Below are 27,424 nucleotides of genomic sequence, written 5' to 3'. Positions count from 1 at the left end.
TCCCTCTCAATTCCCTGTTTACCAGAAACAGGCAGACTCAGGGCTCACTTTGTTCCCTGCTCTCATAAACGTGGCTGAGACAGGTAATGAATTGCAAGACTTCAGAGGGAGATAACATTTTATTTTCATCCCAACTCCATTTGATCAGCACTATGAAAGTCCAGCCAGTGTCTGAAATCCTGCCTCAATAGGGGAAAGGATTTTGTGGCCAGGATGGAAAGCTGTTGGTTCTGATGACAAACATATGAACAACTTACTTGTGATGTAGTGGGCTCTGGATCAATTATGATGGAGTCAGGCCAGGCATGCGCAGTAATTTAGCAAATGTACAATACTGTTTACAGGTCCTGGTAATTACTTGTTGGTACTCTACATTGGTCTATTGATTGTTGGTTTGACTCAGTAAACTATTTCTTCCACCTCAGAAAGTTGGAGATTGAAATCTCAGGACAGTTAATTGAGCATATGATCTTAGTGCAGCACTGGAGGAACCCATGAGTAAGTGACTGTTTTGCTACTTAGGTACGCGCCAGAATTGTTTACATAGCAAGTCACACCACTTCAAAGTCTTTAACAAGTGCTTTGAAACTTGGGTGTCAAACATGGTGAGGGTCTACTTGAATACAAAATTTATTTGCACATACAACTTAATGCAAAAAACAAAATCAAGTTTAAAATATCACCTTCTACTGTATTTCAAAGCTGGAACAAGATTCAGAAGAGTTTTGGGAACTTGACCATTTCACATTAACTAAAATAATAAAAAAAAATACTCAGCAGGTGAGAAGAACATTTAAAAAGCTGACTGAAATATTTGTAGGATCTCTCATTCAAGCATTAATGATTTATTTATAAATATCTTCAAAATACTTAGTTTTTATTCATACTTTGAATATTTTCCCCAGTGCCATGTGCACATAACATTAATGTGCTCATATACCAAGCTTCCACTGCAAATTTACTACAACACACATAAAAGCAAAGAAATGATGACTATGAATTCATAAATTATAATATTCATTCAAATCTTTTCCTTCCCATGTCATTCTTTTCAACAAAAAAATTATTCATCTTTTAAAACAAAATTGTCACATATTCAGAATACACCCCTCCATACTATTTTTGTTTTATCTTTGTTGTGGTTCTGTTCACCGAGCTGGAAGTTTTTGTTGCAAACGTTTCGTTCCCTGGCTAGGCGACATCATCAGTGCTTGGGAGCCTCCTGCGAAGCGCTTCTTTGATGTTTCCTCCGGTGTTTATAGTGGTCTGACCCTGCCGCTTCCGGTTGTCAGTTTCAGCTGTCCGCTGTAGTGGTTGGTATATTGGGTCCAGGTCGATGTGTTTGTTGATGGAGTTGTTGATGGATCAACAAACACATCGACCTGGACCCAATATACCAACCACTACAGCGGACAGCTGAAACTGACAACCGGAAGCGGCAGGGACAGACCACTATAAACACCGGAGGAAATATCAAAGAAGCGCTTCCCAGGAGGCTCCCAAGCACTGATGATGTCGCCTAGCCAGGGGACGAAACGTTTGCAACAAAAACTTCCAGCTCGGCGAACAGAACCACAACAACGAGCACCCGAGCTACAAATCTTCGCACAAACTTTGTTTTATCTTTTGCTGAAAACACAGCGCGATCACTTTGACCTGCATGATGTTCTCTTTGTTTTGAAAAACAGTGTACAGGTTGGTGAAATTTAATGCAAAGACTTATCCTTAATGACAAGTGTTCCAGTTGGGAGTTTTATTACATGTAACAAAAAACTGTGGATGTTGGAAACCTGAAATGAAAACAGAAATAGCTAGAGAAGCTCAGCTGAACTGACAGCATCTGTGGGGAGAAAACAGAGTTAATATTTTGAGTTTAAAGACGTTTCTTCAAAAAACCTAACTTTATTACATCAGTTATAAAAGCACAGAAATATGTCAAGTGTCTTAACTAGGGTCTGCTGGTGTTTATGCACCACTTGAATCTCCACCCATCATTCCTCATCGAAATCTACTGTTATTAATCATTAAAACAACACCTTGTGCTGCCTGTAGGATGCTCACTGAAATGTTAAACAGAGTAGGCTACAGGTCCCTCTGAAAAACTGCAACAAACAAATTTGGAACTGATTAATCTTGTTGAATCCAGAAAAATCCAACACTTCTCTCCATAAGTTCTGTCGAAAAGAAAGGGCATAAATAAGGGCACATGGTCAGCATGAGGGAGACTTATAGAGTCATAGAGATGTACATCACGGAAACAGACCCATTGTTCCAACTCGTCCACGCTAACCAGATATCCTAACCTAATTTAGTCCCACTTACCAGCATTTGGCCCATATGCCTCTAAACCCTCCTATTCATATACCCATTCAAGTGCCTTTTAAATGCTGTAATTGTATCAGCCTCCACCACTTCCTCTGGCAGCTCATTCCACACATGCACCACCATTTGCGTGAAAAAGTTGCCCCTTAGGTCCATTTTAAATCTTTCCCCTTTGACCCTAAAGCTATGCCCTCTAGTTCTGGACTAGTTCCCCCACCACAGGGAAAAGACCTCGTCTATTTACCTAGTCCATGTCTGTCGTGATTTTATAAACCTCTGTATGGTCACTTCTCAGCTTCCAATGCTTCAGGGAAAACAGCCCCAGCCTATTCAGCTTCTCCCTATAGCTCAAACCCTCCAACCCTGGCAACATCCTTGTAAATATTTTCTGAACCCTTTCAAGTACCACAACTTCCTTCCGACAGGAAGCAAACCAGAACTGCATGCAATATTCCAAAAGTGGCCTAACCAATGTCCTGTACAGCTGCAACATAAAGTCCCAACTCCTATACTCAATACTCTGACCAATAAAGGAAAGCATACCAAATGCCTTCTTCACTATCCTATCTACCTGAGACTCCACTTTCAAGGAATTATAAACCTGCACTCCAAGGTCTCTCTGTTCAGCAACATTCCCCATGACCTTACCATTACGTGTATAAGTCCTGCTCTGATTTGCCTTTCCAAAATGTAGCACCTTGCATTTATCTAAATTAAACTTCACCTACCACTCCTTGGCCCATAGGCCCATCCAATCAGGATCCCGTCGTAAGCGGAGGTAACCTTCTTCACTGTCCACTACACCTCCAATTTTGGTGTTATCTGCAAGCTTACTAACTATACCTCTTATGTTCACATCCAAATCATTTAAATGAATGACAAAAAGCTGTGAACCAGCTCTGTATCCAAATGGCTAGTTCTCCCTGTATTCCATGTGATCTAACCTTGCTAACCAGTCTACCATGAGGAACCTTGTCAAATGCCTTACAGAAGTCCATATAGATCACATGCATTGCTCTGCCTTCATCAATCCTCTTTGTTGCTTTTTCAAAAAACTCTATCAAGTCAATGAGACATGATTTCCCACGTGCAAAACCATGTTGACTATCCTAAATCAGTCTTGCCTATCCAAATACATGTAAATCCTGTCCCTCGGGATTCCCTCCAACAACTTGCCCAACACCGACGTCAAGCTCACTGGTCTATAGTTCTCTGACTTTTCCTTATTACCTTTCTTAAATAGTGGCACCATGTTAGCTAACCTCTAGACATCTGGCACCTCACCTGTGACTATCGATGATCCAAATATCTCAGCAAGGGGCCTAACAATCCCTTCCCTCACTACCCACAGAGGTCTAGGGTATGCCTAATGAGGTGCTGGGGATTTATCCGCTTTTGTTTGAGTTAGGACGAGGATGAGTGAATACATTGGGAATTTGTTCAAAACAAAATTGGCAATTGAGTACATAATGGGAAAGAAGTGTTTAAAGTAAGGTTCACTGCAAGAAACAAAGTGTGCTCTACTCTTCTTCTCCTTTTTCATCTTCCAGAATTTAATTTCTGATTTTGGACTGTAGAAGGAGATAGTAAATCAGTAATTGGTATAATTAGAAACTGCAAGTTTTCTCAGTATTGTAAGTGTTGCATTGGTTTATCTGTATTGTAAAGTTTAGCTGTCGTGCTAAATCTTATTAGGAATTATAGAATATATTCATTATGATTTAATTCATTAGCAACATTTAAGAGATCAGCATATATTAGAGATGGCAGGACAATTGATTTGCTGTGTTTGAGGAATGTGGGAGTTTCTGGATGATGGTGAGATCTAGGGCTAGCACATCCGAGATAACAGCTTGCAGTTGCAACAAATAATGGGTTAGAGGCTGAGCTGCAGATATTGAGGTCCAACACCCTTGGAAGTCATCATACCGTGAGTGTTCAGAGACAGATGAATATAACTGTAAAGTGAGGCAGGATCCTGCTAGCAGGAGGGCAGGACTCTCTGCTTGGAGCCTACAAGAGCAAATATCCAGAAGTTTCAGTTATTTCAGCTTGCTTGGATGAGAGTGAGGGTCACAGGTTGGACGCAATAACTGACCATGGCACTGTAATACAGGAAGTCATCAAGAGGGAATGTAAGGAAGAATGTAATGGTAGTAGGGGCAATATAATGAGGAGGGTCGACACTGTTCTCTACAGCAAAGGGGAGTCCAGATGGCTCTGTTGTTTGCCCAGTGCTAAGATTTGGGATATCTGCTCAGGAACAGGAAAGAACTTGAGTGGGAAGTGAAGGAGACGCAGCATCTGAGGAGCAGGAAAATCGACGTTTCGGGTAAAAGCAAGACATCGATTTTTCTGCTCTTCAGATGCTGCCTGACCTGCTGTGCTTTTCCAGCACACTCTAATCTTGACTCTAATCTCCAGCATCTGCAGTACCTACTTCCACCCTTGGAAGAGAAGGAGCCTCTGGTCATTGTCCATGTCAGTAGCAATGACATGGGTAGAATGAGAAAAGGCGTTCTGCTGACAGAAGTTAGCTGTTTAATTAAAGAGCAGAACCTCAAAAGATAATAATCTCTAGATTAGAGCCACATAGAGTCATAGAGACTTAAAGCATGGAAACAGACCCTTCGGTCCAACCCATCCATGCCAACCAGATATCCCAACCTAATCTAGTTCCACCTGCCAGCACCCGGCCCATATCCCTCCAAACCCTTCCTATTCATATACACATCCAAATGCCTCTTAATCCTGCAATTGTACTAGCCTCCACCATTTCCTCTGGCAGCTCATTCCATACATGCACTACCCTCTGCATGAAAAGGTTGCCCCTCAGGTCCTTTTTATATCTTTCCCCTCCCACCCTAAACCTATGCCCTCTAGTTCTGGACTCCCCTACCCCAGGGAAAAGATTTTGCCTATATATCCTATCTATGCACCTCATGATTTTATAAACCTCCATAAGATCACCCCTCAGCCTTCAATGCTCCAAGGAAAACAGCCCCAGCCTGTTCAGCCTCTCCCTATAGCTCAAATCTTCCAACTCTGGCAACATTCTTTTAAATCTTTTCTGAACCCTTTCAAGTTTCACAACATCTTTCCGATAGGAAGGAGACCAGAATTGCATGCAATATTCCAACAGTGACCTAACCAATGTCCTGTACAGCCACAACATGACCTCCCAACTCCTGTACTCAATCCTCTGACCAATAAGGCAAAGCATACGAAATGCCTTTCTCACTATCAAATCTACCTGTGACTACACTTGCAAGGAGCTATGAACCTGCATTCCAAGGTCTCATTATTTAGCAACACTCCCTAGGATCTTACCATTAAGCGTCTAAGTCCTCTTAAGACTTGCTTTCCCAAAATGCAGCACCTCACATTTATCTAAATTAAACTCCATCTGCCACTCCTCAGCCCACTGGCCCATCTGATCAAGATCCCATTGTAATCTGAGGTAATCTTCTTTGTTGTCCACTACACCTCCAATTTTGGTGTCATCTGCAAACTTACTAACTACATCTCCTATGTTCATATCCAAACCATTTATATAAATGACAAAAAGTAGTGGACCCAGCACTGATCCTTGTGGCACTCTAATGGTGACAGGCCTCCAGTTTGAAAACAACCCTCTACCACCATCCTCTGTCTTCTATCTTTGAGCCAGTTCTATATCCAAATGGCTAGTTCTCCCTGTATTCCATGAGATCTAATGTTGCTCAGAAGTCTCCCATGGGGAACCTTGTTGAATGCCTTACTGAAGTCCATATAGATCACATCTACTGCTCTGCCCTCATCAATCCTCTTTGTTACTTCCTCAAAAAGCTCAATCAGGTTTGTGAGACGTGATTTCCCACGCACAAAGCTATGTTGACAATCCCTGATCAGTCCTTGCCTTTCAAAATACATGTAAATCCTGCGCCTCAGGATTCCCTCCAACAACTAGCCCACCACTGACGTCAGGCTCACTGGTCTATAGTTCCCTGGCTTGTCCTTACCACCTTTCTTAAATAATGGTACCACGTTAGCCAACCTCCAGTCTTTTGGCAACTTACCTGTGACTATCGATGATACAAATATCTCAGCAAGGGGCCCAGCATCACTTCCCTAGCTTCCCACAGAGTTCTATACCTCATCAGGTCCTGGGGATTTATCCACCTTTAAGTGTTTCAAGACATCTAGCATTTTCTCCTCTGTAATATGGATATTTTTCAAGATGTCATATACACATACACATTATCATAAGATGGATAAGATTAGAATAATGAATGAGTAGCTTAAAGGTTCTATGGGAGAAGTGTGTTTTAGGTTGGGGTACTGGGGAACGTGGGATTGTACCATCGGGATGGTCTACACTTGAACTGTGCTTGGATTGGTTTTCTCACTAGCCACATAACTAGGGAAGCAGAAAGGATTTAAACTAAATGTCAAGCTTGATTGTGGTTGTGGGCGGTCAGTCATCTCAGCTCCAGGACATCTCAGCAGGAGTCCCTCAGGGTAGTGTCCTAGGCCCACCAATCTTCAACTATTTCATCAATGAACTTCTCTCTGTCATAAGGTCAGAAGTGGGGATATTCACCGATGACTGCATAGTGTTCAGCACCACTAACGACTCCGCCAATACTGAAGCAGTCCGTGCTCAAATACAACAAGTTCTGGGCAATATCCAGGTTTGGGCCAACAGGTGGCAAATAACATTTACACCACAAAAATGCCGGACAATGACCATCACCAATAACAGACACTCAAACCACCACCCCTTGACATCCAACAGCATTACCGTCACTGAATCTCCCATTGGGGTTACCATTGACCAGAACCTCAACTGGACTCACCACATAAATACAGTGGCTGCAAGAGCAGGTCAGAGACGAAGGATACTGTGGTGAGTAACTCACCTCCTGACACCTCAAAGTCTATCCACGATCTGCAAGGCACAAGTCAGGAATGTGATGGAATACTCCACACTTGCCTGGATAGGTGCAGCTCTAATAACACTCAAGAAGCTTGGCACCATCCAGGACAAAGCAACCCACCATATTGACACCACATCTACAAACTTTCACCCCTCCACCACCGGTGTTCAGTAGCAGCAATATGTACTATCTACAAGATCCTTAGACAGCACCTTCCAAGCCCATGACCACTTCCACCTAGAAGGACAAGGGCAGCAGGTACCTGCATGTTCCTCTCCATGCCACTCACCACTCTGAGTTGGAAATATACCACCATTCCTTCACACTTGTTGGGTCAAAATCCTAGCATTTCCTCCCTACTGGCATTGAGGATCAACCCATAGCAAGTGGACTGCAACAGTTCAAGAAGGCAGCTCACCACCATCTTCTCACGGGCAAATAGGGATGGGCTATCAATGATGGCCAGCCAGCGTTGCCCAAGTCCCACAACTGAATTCAAAATAACATAAGAAATCAAGGGAATGGTCCAAGAGAGCAAAAGACCAATGTGGAAAATGAAGATCAGAGAACCGCAGGGAAAAAAAGACCAAAGAATATACCACCCTGCAAACCTGGATACTACTAAGACAACAAAAAAAGGCTTTGCAGTCTCAGTCTGGAAAGCAACAAATATAACCCCTGTATTCAAAAATGGAAGTAGTCAAAAAAAACAGGAAATAATTGGCCACTTAACATCTGTTGACAAAAAGGTGTTGGAAATAATCATTGGGTTTATCACTGGAGGCATTTGGAAAACTGAAGGTAAGCAGGAAGATTCACTATGACTTTGTGAAAGAGAAATTATGTTTAATTAGTTTGTTGGAATTCTTTACAGACAAAGGGAGCCAATTGATGCATTGCACTTGGATTTGCAGATAACATTTGACAAGGTTCAACATAAAAAGTTATTGTCTAAAAAAGTTCATGGAAACATACCAGCATGAAGGAAGATTGGCTGGCTGGCAGTAAAGAGTGTGCATAAATGGGTTGCTTTCAGACTGGCAGGTTATGATGGGTGGTTTCCTGTCGGGGTCTGTGTTGAATCATCAACTTTTTACAATTTATATCAATGACTCATTTGACAGGAACAAAGGCATGGTGGCTAAGTTTATAGATGACATAAAGTTAGGTGACAAAATATGTAGTGAAGGTGACATAGCAAAATGCTAACTGATATATATGGGTTAAGTGAATGGGTAAAAATCTGGCAAATAGAGTTTAATGGGGAAAATGCAAAGTTGTTCACATTGGCAGGAGGAATAAAAAGACAGCATATAATTTAAATGATGAATGCCGAGAATTCCAAAGTGCAGAGGGAACTAAGTGTTCTACTGCTCAAGTCATAAAATGTTAGGATGCAGATATAACAAATGATTAAGAAGGCTAAAGGAAAGCCATCTTTATTACGAGAGAGAACATAACACAGAAATGATATACTTCAGTTAAATGGGGCACTGGTGAGACCAAATCTTGAATGCCATATATCGCTTTTGCTCCTTATGGAAGGAGGGATGCAAATGCATTGGAGGCAGTTCACAGGATGTTTACCAGTTTTATGCTTGAAATGAGGATCAGTTGGGCAGACTAGACTTGTTTCCAACAAAGTTCAGAAAAACGAATACTCATTTAATTGAAATGTACAATGACTTAAATTTGACAAGGTGAATGCAAAAAGGATGGTTATTCTTACAGTAAATTCAGAAGAAAGATATTGCTGTTTTAAAACTGGGAGTTTCCCTTTTTAGGACAGAGATGAGGTGATTTTTTTCTCTCCAGAAATCATATGATCATTGAATTCTCTGCCTCAGAAGATGACAGATTTGTGGTCATGGAATATTTGAAGATGGAGATAGATAGATTTGTCTTAGTGCTGGAAAATGAGATTAGAATAGCTAGATGGTTGTTTTTGACTGGTGCAGACTTGATGTGCTGAAGGGCCTTTTTCAAAGAGCTTTATGCCTCTATGATCCGAAGAGAATCAAAGATCATTAGGGTTAGATGAGGGTGTAAAACTGGGAATAAAACATATCAGCCATGACCTTACTGAATGGTGGAGCAGGCTTGAGGGACTGAATGCCCCCTCGACCATGACCCCACCCCCCATCACCAAACCATCATCTCCCAGACCATACAGAACCTCATCACCTCAGGAGATCTCCCACCCACAGCTTCCAACCTCATAGTCCGGGAACCCCGCACTGCCCGGTTCTACCTCCTTCCCAAGATCCACAAGTCTGACCACCCTGGCTGACCCATTGTCTCAGCATGCTCCTGCCCCACTGAACTCATCTCTACCTACCTCGACACTGTCCTATCCCCCCTAGTCCAGGAACTCCCCACATACGTTCGAGACACCACCCACGCCCTCCATCTCCTCCAAGACTACCATTTCCCCGGCCCCAACGCCTCATCTTCACCATGGATATCCAATCCCTCTACACCTCCATCCGCCATGACCATGGCCGCCAAGCCCTCTGTTTTTTCCTCTCCCGATGTCCCCAACAGTACCCTTCCACCGACACTCTCATTCGTTTGGCCGAACTGGTCCTCACCCTTAACAATTTCTCCTTCGAATCCTCCAACTTCCTCCAGACCAAAGGGGTAGCCATGGGCACATGTATGGGCCCCAGCTATGCCTGTCTCTTTGTTGGCTATGTAGAACAGTTGATCTTCCGTAATTACACCAGCACCACTCCCCACCTCTTCCTCCACTACATTGATGACTTTATTGGCGCCACCTCGTCTCCCGCGAGGAGGTTGAGCAATTCATCAACTTCACCAACACATTCCACCCTGACCTTAAATTTACCTGGACCATCTCTGACACCTCCCTCCCCTTCCTGGACCTCTCCATCTCCATTAATGATGACCGACTTGACACTGACATTTTTTACAAACCCACCGACTCCCACAGCTACCTGGATTATACCTCTTCCCACCCTACCTCTTGCAAAAATGCCATCCTGTATTCCCAATTCCTCCCCCTCCGACGTATCTGCTCCCAGGAGGACCAGTTCCACCACAGAACACACCAGAACACGCCTTCTTTAGAGACCACAATTTCCTTCCCACGTGGTTAAAGATGCCCTCCAACACATCTCGTCCACATCCCGCACCTCCGCCCTCAGACCCCACCCCTCCAACCGTAACAAGGACAGAAAGCCCCTGGTGCTCACCTTCCACCCTACCAACCTTCGCATAAACCAAATCATCCGCCGTCATTTCCGCCACCCCCAAAAAGACCCCACCACCAGAGATATATTCCCCCCCCACCCCTTTCCGCCTTCCACAAAGACCATTCCCTCTGTGACTACCTGGTCAGGTCCACGCCTCCTACAACCCACCCTCTCATCCTGGCACTTTCCCCTGCCACTGCAGGAACTGTAAAACCTGTGCCCACACCTCCTCCCTTCACCTCTATCCAAGGCCCTAAAGGAGCCTTTTACCTGCACATCCACCAATATCATTTATTGTATCCGTTGCTCCCGATGCGGTCTCCTCTACATTGGGGAGACTGGGCGCCTCCTAGCAGAGCGCTTTAGGGAACATCTCCGGGACACCCGCACCAATCAACCACACCGCCCCGTGGTCCAACATTTCAACTCCCGCTCCCACTCTGCCGAGGACATGGAGGTCCTGGGCCTCCTTCACCGCCGCTCCCTCACCACCAGACACCTGGAGAAAGAACGCCTCATCTTCCGCCTCGGAACACTTCAACCTCAGGGCATCAATGTGGACTTCAACAGTTTCCTCATTTCCCCTTCCCCCACCTCACCCTAGTTCCAAACTTCCAGCTCAGCACTGTCCCCATGACTTGTCCGGACTTGTCCTACCTACCTATCTCCTTTTCCACCTATCCACTCCACTCTCTCCTCCCTGACCTATCACCTTCATCCCCTTCCCCACTCACCCATTGTACTCCATGCTACTTTCTCCCCACCCCCACCCTCCTCTAGCTTATCTCTCCACACTTCAGGCTCTCTGCCTTTATTCCTGATGAAGGGCTTTTGCCTGAAATGTCGATTTTGCTGCTCCTTGGATGCTGCCTGAACTGCTGTGCTCTTCCAGGACCACTAATCCAGAATTGAGGGACTGAATGGTCTACTTCTTCATGTATTAGAACCAGTTGTCAACTTTCCTTTCCTCTTCAAGCAGTGATGAACCTGTCAACACTTGTTGACAACACTGATGGCTTGCCAATTTTATTGCACTAAAATCTGAAGATGAAAATAGCTAGTTGGGAGTGGCACACTGGCTCAGTGGTTAGCATTGCTGCCTCACAGCACCAGGCACCCAGGTTTAATTCCAGCCTTGGGCAACTATCTGTATGGCGTTTACACATTCTCCCTGTGTCTTCACGGGATTCCCCCAGGTGCTCTGGTTTCCTCCTACACTCCAAAGATGTGCAGTTTAAGTGGATTGGCCATGCTATGATACCCCGTAGTTTCCAGGGGTGTGCAGATTAGATGGATTAGCCATTGTAAATGTGGGGTTATGGGAATAGGGTGGGATGTTCTTTGAAGGCTGGTGTGACTCAATAGGCTTTTATGGCCTTTATCTGCACTGTAGGGACTCTATGATGGTAGATTTCCAAATGAATTTCCAACCCAAAAATCAGCCTTGTTATCCTTTGTCAGGTTGTTATTTCCACCCCCCCTCAGAAACATGCCTGTCTCAATGGGCAACAAGCCTCCCTACATTCAGATTTCTTTTCTCTAATAGCTAATTAAGTGAAGCATATATATATATAAAGAAGATCTTCATAGCAGCACCAAGAGGGTCAGGTGAATTGGCCATACTAAATTGCCTGTAGTGTTAGGTAAGGGGTAAATGTAGGGGTATGGGTGGGTTTCGCTTCGGCGGGTCGGTGTGGACTTGTTGGGCCGAAGGGCCTGTTCCCACACTGTAATCTAATCTAATCTAATTGCTTGTTAGATTACATTTTTAAAAATTTGTATGTTACAAATCCCATCATTTAACCTGACAACTAATCTTTCTTTATGAATACAATATAAGAAGCATCAGTTTATTTCAGCAGGAATATATAGTCCACTTTCACATGCTTCTAGATAAAATACAATATCATTTTCTTCTTTTCTATGATAACTATAAACTCCATTCCAAAGTTCCAACCCTCAATTATTTGTGCAAAGTGGTTTGTAATCTGCTTTTATCACAGTGTAATACAAAATAAAACTGAGATTAACCCACTCAGTTTTTCCTCTATTCTAAATAGCTAACTTGATATTTATTGTGCAACACCTCATGTATGTATGCTTCCAGCAATGTATCTTTAGCTACTGCAGCAGTGATTATGAAATCTCTTGTGACAAAAGAAGTATTGAAAGATCCATGAGATAATTAGTATAGCTCACTGTTTTATGCAAATGTTATATTCACAGGATTAACATTAAGGACTTTGTTACAGAGTAGCATGCTTCCAACACCCAAATATTTGCCTAATATCAAAACATTGTAGCTTGTGGGACTACATGGCCATTAAATGTTGGTGCACTAAGTTTCTACTCCTATTTATTTTTCAGATGAGAGACCAGTTACAATTTTTCACTCAAGACATTACTAATTAAAGTTTTGTGGTTACATTTGTTAAATGAAAATCCAGAGGGACAGTGAGAAATGAATGGGAAATGTATCATTTACATTTGTGTAGGATCTTATTTACTCCCTCTGCCTAGCAGAAGCTGAATGGTGGACTAAAATTTAAAATTATAGTTGCCAAGGATACCCATCTAATAGCCAGTAATGTTCTCATCGAAAATTGAATATCTAATAGCATAATCAAGGGCCCTGTGGAAATTTGACATGACAAAGCTGTTGGAGAGTGGCTCCAAGACTGAAAGAAGTCCAGAATGCCAAATTATTATAATTTAATAAAAAATGTGCAACATGAAGTGGAAGTGCTTCCTTGGTTGTCACAAACAAACCTTGAGCTCACACTGCTGTTTTTTTCCCACCACCTTCCTCAACTGCAATGATCTCGTAGGAAATTGTGGGTACTGCAGATACTGGGGATCTTCCTGATGAAGGGCTTTTGCCCAAAACATCGTTTTTCCTGCTCCTCGGATACTGCCTGACCTGCTGTGCTTTTTCAGCACCACTCTAATCTTGACTGCAACAATCCCTAGACAGTTCCTGATCGCTGGGGGTTATTCTGTCTGCTCACTGATAGGCTTCTTCCAACTGATTTAATGGCCAGACAACAGCTACCTTCCACCTTAACAACTGTTTTTCCCCTTCAGGAAGTCAATCTGTGGCATGTTAATGAGAGTTGGCTGTTAAAATTGACTGGGCATCTATTCCAGTTTGGCTGCATTGAAACTTGCACTTAAAAAGTGATTCTTATCTGTTACATGGAAGATGGAGACACTGCACATACAGCAAATGGGAATTATTGAGAAGACGGTGAGTCCTTAGCAATCAGCAAGATTGGTTCAATACTTGTTACTTTTTGCTTGGTGGCATTTTATGAGGAACTGAGAACCACTCAGTTGTACAAATTGCCATAAAGTCAAAAAGCTATGAAACCAGATGGCTAACCCAGCAATGACCAATATATTTCCCTTCATTCTTCTATCTGCATTCTGCAGAGACCATTCCCTTTGCAACTCCTTCATTAGGTCCACACTCCCCACCAACCTCAACTCCACCGACACCTTCCCCTCCCACCGCATGAGATGCAAAACCTGCGCCCTCACCTCCGTGCAAGGCCCTAAAGGATCATCTTAAATCCGACTGAGATTTTCCTATACATCCTCCCACCTCATTCATTGTGTCCGTTGCTCTTGATGTGGTCTCCTCTACATGGGGGAGAGTGAGCGCCAACTCACACAGCGGTTCAGAGAACACCTCCAGTCCACACGCCCAAAACAACCCCACCATCTTGTGGCCAACCACTTCAACCCCCTCTCACACTGCCCCAAGGGCATGCAAATCCTGGCCCTCCTCCACTACAAAATCAAAACTACCCAACGACTGGATGAAGAACGCCTCATCTTCCGCCTCGGGAGTCTACACCCACATGACATCAACACTGACTTCACCAGTTTCCAGATCTTCCCCCTCCTCATTCCAGATCCAATCCTCTAACTTGACACTGCCCTTTTGAACCGACCTACCTGTCCATCTTCCTTCCCATCTGTCTGCTCCTCACCGATGCAATCACCTCCTACCTGCAACCACCCATCATCATCCCACCTACCTTCCTCCGAGTCTCACCCTCACCCCTCCATTTATCTCTCAACCCCCTTCCCCCTCCAGATGAAGGGCTTATGCCTGAAGCATCGACTCTCCTGCTTCTCAGATGCTGCATGACCTGCAGTGCTTTTCCAGTGTCACACCTTTTGACTCTGACTCTCCAGCATCTGCAGTCCTCTCTTGCTCCTAGGCACTAGAAGCATCAATAGTACTGACCTGGTGATTCTCCCAAGTGTATTTCATGAACATTATTGCAAATGGAGAGAGCTGTCCCTCAGACTAGTCAAGCAACCGCCTTGAATAAAAATACTCACTCAGTCATATCTTTCAGACAAATGCCACAGATAACTACATCATCATCCCTGTATCTCAAAATCCAGACTTCACAATGAACATACACTCCATCATGTTGTGGGGCAGTTCCATCATGCTGAATGGGACAAATTCAGATCAAATTATGCAGCTCAAAGCTGGGCAGCCAAGAGGCTGTGGGGGCCATCTGCAGCAGAATGGTATTCAACTACAATCTGTAACCTAATGATATGACATAATCCTCATTCTAGCAGGAGATCATTGGTTCAATGATGAATGTTCAAAGGCATACCAGAATTTATGCAATGCATGCCCAAATCCAAACATGGTTGCAGTTGTTGGGATGATGATGGGTAGTTCCAGAACATTTCTGCAGGGTTCCTCAGGATGGTCCTAAGCCCAAATAGCATCAACTGTTTCATCGTGACATTCTTTTGATCATTAGATTAGAAGTGAAGATATTCTCTGATGCTTGCATAATGCTGGGTACCATTTGCTACTCTTCAGATAGTGAAGCTTCCTGTGCCAACACACAGCAAGACCTGGAGAACATTCAGGCTTATAATGATAAGTGCCAGGTGATGATCATTTCCAATAAGGAAGAGTCTAATTATTTACTTTGACGCTCATCATTGAATCCCCACAATCAACATTCCTATGTAGATGATTTGTACAAACATTAATGTAAAAAAAGGACAATGAAATATCAACCTTTTTCTCAATGAGGCTGGAATATACAGGTGAGGAAGTTATAAAAGTATTAAAGAAACAGTAACATTAATTGGGTGTGCAGGGCAAAATTGCAAAATCTCAAAACATGTAAGAATTGTGAACACTGAGATGGGATCGTGGATTGCCTTTGAAATGGCATAAAAAGACTAGTAGAATGGGTGGACCAATGCCAGCAAAATTAATGCAGAGAAGTGTACAGTGATATATTTCAATCTAAAAAGGATACAATTCCACAATGTGTTGGACCACAATGGCCTGAGGATATTGGTGCACAAATCATATAAGATGAAAAGGATAATTGAGAAAGCAGTTAATATGGCATATTGAACTGTAGGCTTTGCAGATGGGAGCATAAAGTCAAAGCAAAGGAATTATGTCAATCTTTTAAAAAAAACTTTTGGCTTCAACTGCAGTTGTGCCTCAGGAAGGATATGCAGGCTATAGAAATGTTTAAAAGACTGCTTCTGGGTGAAAGGAAACAGAAATGTTGATATCTGGGGCTATTTGCTTTAGAGAAGGTTTAAAATTGTGAGATTCCTGGACAGGATAAAAGGGGAGTAGCTACTCCAGTCGTGGAAGAGTTGAAATCCAGAGGACTCTGATTTAAGGTGACTGGTAAAAGAACCAGGTGGTGATCAAAAAAAACTTTATGTACCATGTGGTCAGAACTTGGAAGAGACTTACTGTGTGTGTAGTGGTGGTCTTTCAATCATGGGTTTCGAAAGAAAATGAGATAATGATCTGGACAGAAAAGAACTGTCGGACCACAAAAATGTGATTAGATGAGTAGCACTTACAGAGAACCAGCACTGAGGCCAAATATCTTCCTTGTGCGTGTTGTAACTTTTCTATGATTATAAATGATGGGCCAGCTTTGCACAATCTTGACCATAACCCATCTGATCTGATGCAATCAGTTTGGACACTGCACCTCCAAGTGGATGTATTGGCCATTGGCCTTGGAAAAGGTACAACATTCATTCACATGAATAAGATGTGAAAAGGATAGGTTTTGAGTACAAATTGCAGAAACAACACATTGTCCATTCTTTCAGATCACTGAAGGGTGATCTAACAATTATTTAAAATTATAAAGGCACTTGCCAGAATAGATACAAAGAAATAGATCTGTGGATTGGCGAGTACAGATTTACAATTAGAACCAAACAAAAACAGAAATAGCTGGAGGAACTCAGCAGGTCTGGCAGCATTTGTCAATAGAAAGCAAAGTTAACGTTTTGAGTATAGTGAGCCTTCTTCAGCACACTTTACAAGGCCATTCAAGTGCAAATTCAGGGAGTCTTTTTTAATAGAAAAGAAGAGTTCTAAAAATCTGGAAATTTCTCTATCACAAAGGTCATGGTGTTGGATCATTTGAAATTTTCAAGACTGGGATTAATGGGATTTTTTCAGCAATGGTATCAAGGATTATAGATAAAAAGGTAGATATCAAGAGTTGAGGTACAAATCATCCATGATTTAATAAACTTCAAAGCATAGAGATCCATTAAACCATTCTGCAAAAATGTCATAGTGAGTTGAACATTAACCATATTGAAATAGTTGTTTATTGTCTTTAAATAAGAAATATAATTATACTGGAAAACAAATACAAATATAGTAATAGTCTCAAAAGGTAAATAATATCTATTTAATTATAATTGGTCACACTAGCCCAATAGGTAGAATGTTCCAGTCATATTGTTATTGTAATTATAGAGTTCCATTCTGTTCCATTTTCTACTAATGGAGTGTGATTAAAATTCTTCCATAAAAAATGTTTAAACCCAGACAATTATCCCATGTAAACATTTTTGTTCCTCTGATTTAATATGCAAAATATTAATTCTAAAATATCATATAACAACAATGATAACAAGTCCTGAATGTTGGTCTTACTTCGAAATATTTCCTTGTAAGACAAAATGCGTATTTTTTCTTCACAAAACATGATCGTGTTTGAATTTAAGTATGTCATAAATAACATGCACTGGTTCATATATTTTGTTGCGGTTCTGCTATTTTTTATTTTAACCAAATTCTAAACTCATTTCAATTGAAATAATAACTTGATCTTCATTCGTTCAGGATCACATATAATTTTGGGCCGATCCACCAACACACATGCACATGCTCTGTAACACATATTCCAAAATTTGCTTCAGTTCTATAATATTTTCCTTATTTGTCTCCAGTTTACCTTCCCCTCCCATAACTCTGTGTTCTTGTGAATATATCGATTGCTACTAGGTGAGAGTTCTGCAGAACACTACAGATCTGTAATGCTAACCCCAGCTGACATTTTGCTTCCTAATCTGTGTTACCATGGTTAATTGAAGTACTACACAATCAGTAAGAAGTATGGGATGAGTTAATTCAGCAGAAACCAGAAACTAAACTTCAGACCTTTATTATTTGCATGTTTCAAGTGCATAAAAATCAGTGCGCCTCCCAAATAATTTACCAAGGAAATATTTCCTTTTTTTAATATCTATTTTCTATATCTACAACACATTAGCCAGTCCCCTCCCAGTTACTTGTCACTGTCACTCTTGAGACCACCATTAGGAAATGACTTGACTTTTTATTGAATTTCTGTCTTTATCTGATTGAGGTTTGGAATCAGAAATAGCTGCTTATATCTCACATGGCACAATTTTTAAAGCAACATAATGCAGTGACATTTGTGTGGCATGGTTCAGAAATGTACACGGTGGCTCAGTGGTCAGCTCTGCTGCCTCACAGCTCCAGGGACTTTGGTTTGATTCCAGCCTCAGGGCACTGTCTGTGTGGAGTTTGCACATACTCCCTGTGTCTGCGTGGGTGTCCTCCAGGTGCACTAGTTTCCTCCCACAATCCAAAGATGTGCAGGTTAGGTGAATTGGCCATGTTAAATTGCCTGTAGTATTCAGGGATGTGCAGGTTAGGTGCATTGGTCAGGGGTAAATATAGGATACTAGGGGAATGGGTCTGGGTGGGTTACTCTTCAGAAGATCAGTGTGAACTTGTTGGGCTGAAGGGCCACACTGTTTCCCCATCTATAAATGGGGACATTGCAATTAATGAGTCCTTTAATTTACACTCCGACTAGCTATCTCTGGAGCATGATACCAGATCAGATTCTGAAACTTCTTAAACTTCTGTCCAATAGTTAACACTGTCTTGAAGTAAAAAAAATCCAATTTTAAAACTCTACAGTAACACAAGAATGAAAAAGTCCTACTTTTCTGGGTTCCAGATTTTACAATCATCTTAATGTATAACTTCACAAAGGTTATATGCAATATATTAATTCTAAATCAACCTAGAAATTTAAACACCAACAAGAAACAATCATCCTTGAGAGATCACTATCGGAAAGTTCAGTATTCCATCACGTTTGGTTGCTTCCATTTCTATATAATCAAGAAATAGTTCATTTGTTGTGTTAAACAGGGGCCTTTTATATAATCTATTTGTACAATACAGACTGATCAGTCCAAGGAGTACACAGAACATGTTCACAAGCTGCTTATGCACGCTCACTACAGTCTACTAACAGGCTTATCAAGTGGAAGTAAAACTGATACAGTACTTGTCTGTTATCAATTGTATTAGAATTTCCTGATATTATATAGCTATTTTCTTCCTTGCCATTGCCAGAAGATTAGTTTTTGTTGCAAAACTTAGCACAGTGCCTTCGCTCTCAATTGTAATGTATGAATTATGTTGTGGACGTTGTCACCCTGCTGTCTCATTGAATAGACTGATGGCATAGTTCCTGTTATTTTCCCAAGGGCAATTTGTCATAGTATAAAAACTGTCCGATTTGCCCCAGAGGCGATGCATTAACTTCTGTATTTATCTCAACAGGGGGAAAAAATCCTTCCCTGGTAAATTTCATTTCAGTGTAATTTTAAACTGATTGAACTTCAAAGCTTATTGTTCATAAGCCCTTAAGCAAATTAAGTTGAACGACTGCAATCGTATTGGTTTTCGACAGCATCTTCACATGCAAACAGCTAATCCTATATTCAACCAATTTACCATTCACTGACGAATAATAATCACATTTCATCATTTTCCTTTGACTTCTATATATTAATTTTCTATGGCGTCTTCCATGAGACACATTATGTTCCATTTATTTTAAGTGACCCCTCTGTTGCAATACGTACATGAAAATCATCTCCCAATTCTGCTTCCTAAAGTCTTTTCTTTTAGGTTTCAGGAAACTCACGCTGCAATTCGCAATGACAGTTATAATCATTCTCATATTTTCAATCACTAAACGTGTCAAGGAAGCAAGTGTCCATTCGGCAAGTAATTTAAACTTCTGACGACTACTTCTGTACAGTTAGTCCGCTTAATAATAGTAAAAAAAAAGAAATTGAATCGTCTCCTCCATTTAATAAACTGACCCCTCTGCCGACTATTAAATTGCAATTCCTTGTAGATTACTTTATTTACTTGCCTGGCTGCCCTAATCCTTGATTTGACCGAATGTGATTTAAAAGAACGTTTTGAAATGACAAGACTATTCTCTTCACTATATGTCATCATTTCCATCATCAAGTTGCCGTGCTTTCAACGATACTCACATCTCTGGTTGCGGCGTTTACCTTTGACCATACTCATTCTAAAAGGGTCCAGATTCCTTCTATCGTAATCCTACTCCAGGACAATAAAAACAAAATATGCTGCTCCTTCTTCTCTGACAGGCAGTTGCTCCACTCACCGATTACTGATCTAACACCAACAGCTTGGATGATACCATTCCCTTGAAATGACAGGGGAGTAAGAACCTTCATTCTGCAGTCTTTCTCACTATGAATCCTTAAAAATAAGTGTTTTGTCGAATTGCGCTTCAAGCAGCAAATGCTCTCAATGGACCAAATGCAACATAGGTAGAATCTACACTAAACTAATTATGATTTTGCAAAATCTTAAGCCAGAATTTCCAATGTGCCTTTGCTCAATACTGTTTCTTTTTGACAGCTCTTTCGCACATTCTAACTGATTTTTCAGAAGAGTTCATTAATTCATACAATTTACTGGCATGTGCAATATTCCTGAGTGTACAGTGTGGGTGCTTGTGGCTCAGTAGTAGTGTCCTCACTATAGGCTAGAAGGCCTGGGTTCAGAGATGGATCATAAACCTGTCTGAGCAGGTTAATTAAAATATCTACAGCTGAGAAGTGTCTTCAATGGGTAGGCAGTTCAGAATCAGGCAGTGTGTTATGTTTTATATTTAACTTAATCTATAGCTAACATGAGCTGAAATTATAACCTTTCAGGCTGCCATTCAAATACCTACACAAGAAGCAGAGATGCATATACGCCTGTTGTGTCTTTTAAATAAAATAGTTACGCATGACCAGAATTTTTCATTATTCTCAAATACAACCTTCAATACTGGTATTAATTGAATGTAATTGGATTAACTGGATTGCCATCAGTGGATCAATATGTTTATAGAGGATTCATTATAGGACCCATCCTCATAGACATAGCTTCCACCCCTCATAGACATGCCCATCCTCGTGGCACACCACTTTCCCACATCTGTTGGAAAGTGAAAAGGCTCTATCTTTGGAACTAATGAACAAAACCATTAAAACAAACACTTTGTTTTTCAAATGGCACTTTGCTACTCCCAGAATTGCATACAGGGTCTTGGAGACTAAGTTTCAATCCTGGAGACTCAATGGCTGATTGCTGTTTCCCACAGGATCCTTAGCAGAAGAGTGTTTGCAAAGTAAACCTATGTTCCCTGTTGGGTCACTCAGCTTGCAACAATATTTATGGACAACTTTGCACTGAAATAAATGTACTGCCAAATAGAATCACAGAGTAACACAGCACAGAAACTGGCCCTTTTTGATCCTCCATGTCAAACAAGCACCAAATACACTAATCCCATTTGTCTGCACTTGGTCCATTGACTCCTGTGCCCGGGCATTTTAAGTGCTTGTCCAGATACTTCTTAAATGCTGCAAGAGTACCTGTCCCCAATACCCTCTCAGGTAGCGCATTCCATATTTCTATCACCCTCTGGGTAAAAATAATTTTTCTCAGATCTCCTTGCTCTTCACCTTAAACTTATGTCTCTGGTCTTAGATACATCTGCCATAAGGAAAATATTCCATCTATTCTGTCTATGCCTCTCGTAATTTTGTATAACTGAATCAGATCCCTCCTCAGCCTCCTATGCTCCAAGGAAAACAAACCCAGTCATTCATCATAACTGACTTTTCATTCCAGGCAACATCATGCTGAAACTCCTCTGCACGCTGTCCAGTGTAAGCATGTTTTGCCGATAGCATAGTGACCAGAACTGCCCAGAGTATTTTATCTGTGGTCTAACAATGTTTTATAAAGTTGTAACAAGACTACCTTGCCTCTATATTCTATGCCTTGGCAAATGAAGGCAAGTATCCCATATGCTGAAAATGTGTTGCTGGAAAAGCGCAGCAGGTCAGGCAGCATCCAAGGAGCAGGAGAATCGATGTTTCGGGCATGAGCCCTTCTTCAGGAAGGGCATGAGCCCTTCTTCAAGTATCCCATATGCCATCTTCATGACCCTGTCTACTTGTGCTGACACCTTCAGAGATTGATGGACTTGTATGCCAAGGTCTCTCTGTTCCTCAGTGCTTTCTCGGGACCTACTATTCACTGTGTACTGGTCGTTCTGCAACAGCACGCATTTCCTCAACCAAATTCACTGTAACACGATTGACAAATTGAGGATGCTGTTTCTAAAGTGCGAACTTTTAAAACGTGTGTTGGCTGTAACGTGATTACAGCATCAAAGCTTTATGTAATGTTTCTAAAGCATGATTTTTCTATAATGCGGGGTTGCACAAGAATGCAACCATCACGTTATAGAAGAACTGCCTGCATGCTCTTCCATTATTAGACCTCCCAAAATGTGTCACTTTGCACTTATCTGGAAATTCCATCTTCCATTGCCCTGCCCAATTTACCAACTGATCAATATTAGATACAGCCTAAGTCCATTCTCCTCATTATCAGCAACACTGCCAATTTTCATATTAACTGCAAACTTACAAATTGTACCTTCTACATTCAATCCAAGTCATTAATGCATATAACAAACAGCAAGGGTCTCAGCCTCAACCCGTGCAGTACACCAGTGCAGGTCACAGGCTTCCAATTGCAATGGTATTCCTCCATCACAACTCTTTATCTCATATTTGCAAGCTGATTTGAACATATTAACTATCCTCCAGTCACCTGACATTTCACCATTTAAATCATGCTGCATATATTTGCCAATAAACAGAAGGTTCACAGGGCATCAGGTGCATGTATCCATAACCACATTGAGGGAGGTAGTGTCTACAGTGGGTACATGAGCATTGGTGAATGATACGGGTGGTACAACAGGAATAGCGGAAGAAATAAAGTGGAAGACGCTGGTCTCAACTAAACCCTATGAATATACAAGAAACTCTGAAGGTCAATAGTTGCTTCCACAGGGTAAGTGAACAAAAATTGAAGAAATTGATCTTTGTCACTCTAAAATATCTCTGAGTAGCTGGTTACCAATCGGCCTTGTCAGGGGATGATGATAATTTAGGATCATAGAATGATGCAACAGAAGAGGTCAGTCAACATTTATGGCAGTTCTTCTGCTTTCTACATTATAACTTGTCTATACTTCAAAAATACTCGATTGGCTGTAAAGCACTTTGAGAAGTATGGTGATCATGAAAAAAATACAAACATATTTCTTTCTTTTTGAAGCAGTTATCAAATTAGTCCCACCATTATAGTGCACATATTTGATAAAATTGCATAAATGCATTAATTCAGACAAAACACAGAAGTTTAGAACACAGTGGAAATTATTTGGTTCATTATAGAGGCTATTCAACAGACCACCTTTTATCTGTATCCCTATCAGTTACTACCCTTGATGACTCCCAAACAAATGTTATGTGGTTTATTTTAATTATGGTTTAATTGGAGATATATTTTCTAAATGCATATTTGATCTCGACTTTGAACCTGGTGTAGCTTGCTGTAAATTCTGTCAAAATCGTTGAATGTTTCTGTACCACTTATTCTGCTGAAGCAAATTGCAAAAAAACAATGCATTCCATTAATTTATGGTAAAAGCTTTGAATCCCTGGAGTACAAACATTGTTGCAACCTTTTGAGTCTACTTACAGAAATGTATTTCTGCCTGTCCAAACTACTGGATATCATAGACAGGATTTGAATTTAAATATACTGATGTAGTGAAAAAGATTAAAATAACCATTAATCAACAAAAAAAAATGTTGGGCACCAGAAAATCTGTAAATGAATTTAAATGTGCTCTTCATGGACTCTGCTGGATGAAGCTGAGATGCACAACACTAATTAGCAATTTTAAAGTTTATTAGATAATTTCACTGTTTATTGCCTCATTGCACATAGACAGAACTAAGGAGGAGCAAGAATTTTTCTTGCTGCCCAATTATAATGACTCTTTCAAATGTTCGTTGTGATATCAGGTTGATTGCAAAGAAAACACTAAAGATTATAGACCATTACAGTAATGGCACATTCTTCTGGAAACAGCTTTACCATTGGGAAACAGCAGCAAGGAAAACAAAGCGTAATCCACTACTGACAGGAATCTATTTTAATACATATCAACATTTGTGTTCAACTTCAATCCCAATCTTAACATTTCTGCAGTGGAAGAGCAGACAATTAAATCTGCTCATTACAATTTAACCACGTGTCAAAGCCACCAGGATAATATCACATTTTCCTTGTCGTGTTGTGTTTGTACACAACATTGGTGAGGTCACTTGTCACATACAGTGTTCAATTCTGGTCTCCCTGCTGTAGGAAAGATATTGTTAAACTTTAAAGGGTTCAGAAAAGATTTACAAGGATGTTGCCGGGATTGGAGGGTTTGAGCTTTTGAAAAAGGCTGAAGAATCTAGGACTTTTCCCTGCAGGGTCAGAGGCTGAGGAATGACCTTACAGAAGTTTACAGAATCTTGAGGGATATCATCCATCAACATCATTGGCGGTCCCCCGCTGATGAGGAAGACTCTCATCCATTCTCAAGGCGAGTCCATAGATGGCTATACAGACCAATACATCTGGCCGATTCCGCAGGTTATGTTACAATTGGGGTAGAAGTTGGTTGTGGGAAGAGGTGAGTGGGGCATTAGTGTAGCAGTGTGTTCCTTAAACTTTCACCTGGCTTCTGGTTTTTTTCCAATAGCAAGTTCCGAGGTGCTTAACACCTTCCTGGATGCTGCTCCTCCACTTTGAATGGCTTTGGGCCAGTGATTCCCAGGTGTCTGTGGGAATGCTGCACTTCAGCAGTGAGACTTTGAGGGTATCACTGAAGTGCTTCCTCTTCCTACCTGAGGCTCACCTGCTATTTTGGAGTTGGGAACAGAGCACCTGCTTGTGTTAGTCATGTGGACAATGTGCCCAGCAGCCCATTGCAGCTGATCAAGGCTGGCTAGTTCCTTGATGCTGGGGATGTTGGCCTGGTCGAGGATGCTGGTGTCAGTGTGAATTTCTTCCCAGCAGATTTGCAGGATCTTGCACAGGCAGCGTTGGTGATTCTGCTCCAGCGCCTTGGAGGTGTCTGCTGTAGACAGTCCACATCTCAGAGCCATATAGGAGTGCGGGAACCACCACAGCTCTGTAAACCATGATCTTGTCAGATCTGATGTTGCTGTTCTCAAACATCATTTTCCTCAGGCAGCCTAAAGCTGCACTAAAACACCGCAGGCGGTGCTGGATCTCTTCATCAATAACTGCTTTGGCCAACAGAACATTCCTGACTTACTGAAAATGGTCCTCTTGAACCATCTCCTCCCCGTGGCTGAGGAACTCCTCCCAGAATCGTAGTGTGTCTCTTGGCCACACAGGGGCACAATGGATATGATTTTCACCACGCAACAGCTGCAGGAGAAATGTAGAGGTGACCTCCGACCTTACAAAGACCTTTGACACCATCAGTCAGAAGCATTATGTAGTATGCTTCTCCACTTTGGCTTCACCATGAAGTTTGTCACCATCTTTCTCCTGTTTCATAATGACAAGGAAGTTGTAGTAATGACAAATGGCTCCGCCACCGACCCATTCCCCGTTCGGACTGTTGTCAAGCAGGGGCTGCGTCATCACCCCAACATTGTTTTCAATGCTTCATCTTGCTCCCGACAAGCTCCCATTTGGAGTGGAGCTAACTTGCAGAATCTATGAAAAAATATTCAACCTCTGCAACCTTCAAGCCAAAACCCCAAAGTCATGCCAACCCAGTGTCATCGACCTGCAGTATGTGGATAATGCTTGCATACTTGCAGAATCAGAGCATGTATTCCAGACCATCGTCAGCACCTTTACAGAGGCATATGAGAGCATGGGTCTCATTCTGAACATCTGTAAGACGATGGTCCTCCCCCAATTTGGCCTGGCATTGTGAAGCAAACCTCCAATCATCAAGGCCTATGGGGAGGCTCTAGAGAACATGAGGAGCAAGGAGAGTAGCAAGTTCTTTTTCCCTGGTTAGGGGAGTCCAAAACTAGACTGTATAGGTTTAATGTGAGATGGGAAAGATTTAAAAGGGACCTGAGGGGTAACTGTTTCCTGCAGTGAGTGGTGCATATATGGAATGAGTTGCCCAAGGAGGAGGTGGTGGTCGGTACCATTACAACATTTTAAAGACACCTGGATGAGTACATGAGTAGGAAGAGTGTGGGTCAAATGCTGGCAAAAGAGATTAAATCAATTTAGGATATCTGGTTGGCACGGACGAACTGGACTAAAGGGTCTGTTTCTATGCTGTATAATTCAATGACTAATCATATTTCAGAATAATTAACATTTTTGTGATCTGTTGCAGCATAATGGCATGCTGAAATAATACAAACTTTATGACTGTGATTTTGGGAAAAAAAAATGTACAGAAAACCCATTAAATCTTTAAGAAATCTTCTGTGCTTTGAATTTACTGTTTACTGTGAGCATCCCTTAATCAAAAATACATTTTCTACCAAAGTGTCAAATTATCCAGTATTTAGTTAAAAATCTGATTCAATAATAAGAATAAGACAATTAAAATCTTTCTTTGATGATAAATGCTTTAGTAGAATGGAGTTATATATTGAAAAGGACAGAAAAGTGGAAAATCATTCAAGATTTTTATTTTGCTCTAAGTAACCTCTGCAACTCAACACAATGATAATTAGACATACTGCCAAATAAAACTGCTGCTATTTCAACCTGAACTAAAAAGTACACCACAGTAGCTTAAAACAAGATGGTAAATCAGAAATAAATGCCATTATAATTAAAGTCCTTAAGGAAAACTAAAAATATTGAATTAAGTAAATGCAGTTAAAATATATAGAGTTGCAAATGATAGGATATCTAGCATCATTCTAAATACCTTTCTAGTACCTTTGTTCAATGAAATAATTGTGTTTCCCCCATTGTTGTTAAAATAAAACATAATGAAGTGTGAATACCAAGCATGTAAATGAATTTTGAAGTTATTCTTTTATGGGTGCAACAATACATTTATAATGCTTTAAGTAGTTCTTCGCAAGTATTTACGTTTTGAATAACTTATACTGTATTTGGTTTTAGTACTTGATTAAAAAAGAATAACTAGTACTTGTCACTACAGTAGAATGTGAATGATTATATATCTGAGGCTATAGGGTGCTCATATAAAATACTTATTTCTATACCTATGCCTTAGTAAAGAAAAGAAAGTTTCTCATCAATATGATCGAAGAATACTGAAAACTACTCTTACAATGGATTAGATTCACCAAAAGATACATTAAATTAATTCTAATTATGGCCTAATTTCCTGTAGCACATGACTGAAGTCATTTTAAAGAGAAAAAGATCAA

The 27,424-nt window shown here is 41.2% G+C and overlaps 1 protein-coding gene across 6 annotated transcripts in view; it reads right to left on the bottom strand.

Moving 5' to 3' along the window:
• LOC122549028 (RNA-binding Raly-like protein) overlaps nucleotides 1-27,424 on the bottom strand; it is a 913,629-nt gene that overhangs the window by 327,224 nt on the left and 558,981 nt on the right. Inside the window, exon 1 of one of the 6 annotated variants that reach the window (XM_043688165.2) lies at nucleotides 20,120-20,235. The exons of the other annotated variants lie outside the window; for them this stretch is intronic. Coding sequence (XP_043544100.1) covers nucleotides 20,120-20,156 — 37 coding nt within the window. The 5' untranslated portion in view covers nucleotides 20,157-20,235. Of the gene's footprint in view, nucleotides 1-20,119; nucleotides 20,236-27,424 lie in introns of those variants that run through there. 6 annotated transcript variants of the gene reach the window in all.

This window comes from Chiloscyllium plagiosum, unplaced genomic scaffold (genome assembly GCF_037043375.1).
Source record: "Chiloscyllium plagiosum isolate Xiang-an unplaced genomic scaffold, Cpla_swu_hap1 HiC_scaffold_4, whole genome shotgun sequence".
NCBI lineage: Eukaryota > Metazoa > Chordata > Chondrichthyes > Orectolobiformes > Hemiscylliidae > Chiloscyllium > Chiloscyllium plagiosum.
Note: the sequence above shows the minus strand (reverse complement) of the source record. Positions and strands in the feature narration are given on the sequence as shown.